This window comes from Triticum aestivum, chromosome 1B, assembly GCF_018294505.1.
Source record: "Triticum aestivum cultivar Chinese Spring chromosome 1B, IWGSC CS RefSeq v2.1, whole genome shotgun sequence".
Classification (NCBI taxonomy): domain Eukaryota; kingdom Viridiplantae; phylum Streptophyta; class Magnoliopsida; order Poales; family Poaceae; genus Triticum; species Triticum aestivum.
The window spans coordinates 539,930,318-539,933,112 of record NC_057795.1 but is presented as its reverse complement, the minus strand read 5'-3'; the positions used below and the strand labels follow the sequence as shown (position 1 = coordinate 539,933,112).

Below are 2,795 nucleotides of genomic sequence, written 5' to 3'. Positions count from 1 at the left end.
TGCCACACACGGCTATGCATGCATGGTCGACGCGTCTGCTCGCCTTGCCGCCCATGAGTTCCACGGAGTTAAGGCACGCTCTGCATGCATGCTCTGCATCCTGCTCATGGCCGAGTCCTGCATGGTCCTGGCTCAGCTAAGCAGCCGGTGAGAGCCATGTGGAGAGTAGGGCGCCCCCGGACCCCACGGCGACTCGTCGCGCCACCAGTCCACCCCACCACACACGCGCTCGGCCGGGCAAGCGGTTGGTGCCCGTTACGTACGCGCGCGCGCGCGCTCGGGGCCTCGCCCGATGCCAGCCGAGGACACTCGCATGTACGCCTGATTTGTAGTATGTATTAACTGCCGCGCGCCTCCGTGGCCGTGGTCACCCCGCACGTCACAGCCGGCCTTCAATCTCTCATTTTCTTCTCTCTCTCTCTCTCACCAAATCTTCAGGAAAAAAAGAAGTGCTATTAACCTGCACGGCCCTGATCGAGCTTGCAATCCAACCGCCACCGGCAATGAGCTTTACTTTGGCTATAAATACCCCGGCTGGGAGGAGGTAGCTCCTCACTGCCAACCAGCCATTTCGAGCCTAGCTAGCTTTAGTCACCATAGCCCCTCGAAAGCTAAGCTAGCTTGCTGATACAAGGAAGCTCTCTCCCAGCGATGGCGGCTGCCGGTGCTCTCTTTTTCCTATTCTCCTCCTTCTGCCTCCTCGCCCGGCAGGCCGCGGCCGGCGGGTACGGCGGCTGGCAGAGCGCCCATGCCACCTTCTACGGCGGCGGCGACGCCTCCGGCACCATGGGTATGTCCCCGGCGCTGCGGCTGGCGAATGCAATGTGTATAACTCATCGCTACTTGAACGCCTGTCACACAGACACTCACGCGCGCTGGCTGTTTGTTGGGTTTTGCAGGCGGGGCATGCGGGTATGGCAACCTGTACAGCACTGGGTACGGCACGAACACGGCGGCGCTGAGCACAGCGCTGTTCAACGACGGCGCGGCGTGCGGGTCGTGCTACGAGCTGCGCTGCGACAACGCCGGCAGCTCGTGCCGGCCGGGGTCCATCCTGGTGACGGCCACCAACTTCTGCCCGCCCAACTACGGCCTCCCCAGCGACGACGGCGGCTGGTGCAACCCGCCCCGACCCCACTTCGACATGGCCGAGCCGGCCTTCCTCCACATCGCGCAGTACCGCGCCGGCATCGTGCCCGTCTCCTACAGAAGGTGAGAACAAAGTTTTCCGTCAAAAATGAAAAAAAGTTACAGTGTACCGACCGACCGAACCGATGGGTTAATTGACTGGGCGTCGGTCGGCTTGAAGATACGCGAGGACCGCGGTTGGTTCGGTCCATAAGTTTAGGCGGGCCACACTGCTGCAGATTTGATACGGTGCACGCCGATAGGCAGGCTACTGACTACAGTTACATCGCATGTGCTGCGCCTTTTAATGTCGCGATTTCACGTCACCGTGTCACGTAGTAGTACTAAGAGTACTAATCCTGCATGTTACCCCTCGCGATTTCGCACTGACGCGTCGCATGATCGAGCAGGGTGCCGTGCGTGAAGAAGGGGGGCATCCGGTTCACCATCAACGGCCACTCCTACTTCAACCTGGTGCTGGTGACCAACGTGGCCGGCGCCGGCGACGCGCGGTCCGTGTCCATCAAGGGCACGCGCACCGGCTGGCAGGCCATGTCCCGCAACTGGGGCATGAACTGGCAGAGCAACACCTTCCTGGACGGCCAGTGCCTCTCCTTCCGGGTCACCTCCAGCGACGGCCGCACCGTCACCAGCAACGCCGCCGCGCCCGCCGGCTGGCACTTCGGCCAGACCTTCGAGGGCGCCCAGTTCTAGTCTGCTCCCTCCTCTTCTCCTTCTCCACAGGCATAAGCATTGAAGAGAAGAGACGGACGGAGCGTATTCTATTGAAGAATTATTTTGCATTCGCGTGCGTGCAGGAGGAGGAAGAAAGGCCGGCCTCTTCGTTATAGTGAAGGAGGAGGCTCCGGGCTACGCTGAGGCTGCTAATTAGCACCCGCTTAGACGTTTTCCTTCTCTCATCAAAGTCTCAAGTTTATTGAGGACTTGAACAACCATCCATCCATCAAGTACCGTACGGACGTAGTAGCGTGGCGCTCATTGAAGAAGAAGAAGAAGAAAAGAAGTTAATAATTGCATTACTAGTTATGATCAGTAGCAGTACCTTTGGTGGTTTGTACCAGTACTAATTTGTACTACGGGGTGGTGGCCCTTGTGATGAAATAGAAGATTTGCAAGGCCATATTTATGGATCGATCCATGTTCTAGCTAGCTAGCTGGCCACCCGTAGCTTCCATAAAACAAGTGTGGACGGACTTTGGCTGTTTGCTGGGCTGTATCTTGTTGATGGCCACATGGGCGGGAGACGCCTTGTGGGGCGTCCATGTCGTGCCTTTTCCGGAGAGGAGCCACGGGCAGCGTCGGTCGTCGTGTGCCGTTTCGTGTAGATGATAGGCTTCTGCAAATGGGAATGATTGTCCATCGTCGATGGTTGCGTGAACGCCTCCACACGCTCAAGTTTGCCAATGGTGGTCGTAGGATCGGCTCCCCTTTTGAAATGGTGCCATGGGAGCTTTCGAGATACACTCCTAGAGTCCTGGTGTTGTCTAGGGTGTGATTTCGCAGTCCGCAATTGGACGGGCAAACCGCATCTTCCAGGGCTGGCGTGCTCGTCCTGAAGACGGTGTGCTGGCGGGAGCTAGCAGATAGCTAACGTGATCGCCCGAGGACGCGAGCGTCCCATCGTATCACGTTATCATGATACGTGA

The 2,795-nt window shown here is 58.4% G+C and overlaps 1 protein-coding gene across 1 annotated transcript; it reads left to right on the top strand.

The window, feature by feature from the left end:
* Nucleotides 1–544: 544 nt before the first annotated feature.
* LOC543127 (expansin-A4) lies at nucleotides 545–2,281 on the top strand. Its single transcript, XM_044556528.1, has 3 exons — nucleotides 545–790; nucleotides 900–1,212; nucleotides 1,539–2,281. Exons 1-3 carry the CDS (start codon nucleotides 652–654, stop codon nucleotides 1,840–1,842), a joined length of 756 nt encoding a protein of 251 aa, XP_044412463.1. The 5' UTR covers nucleotides 545–651; the 3' UTR covers nucleotides 1,843–2,281.
* The last annotated feature ends 514 nt before the right edge of the window (nucleotides 2,282–2,795 follow it).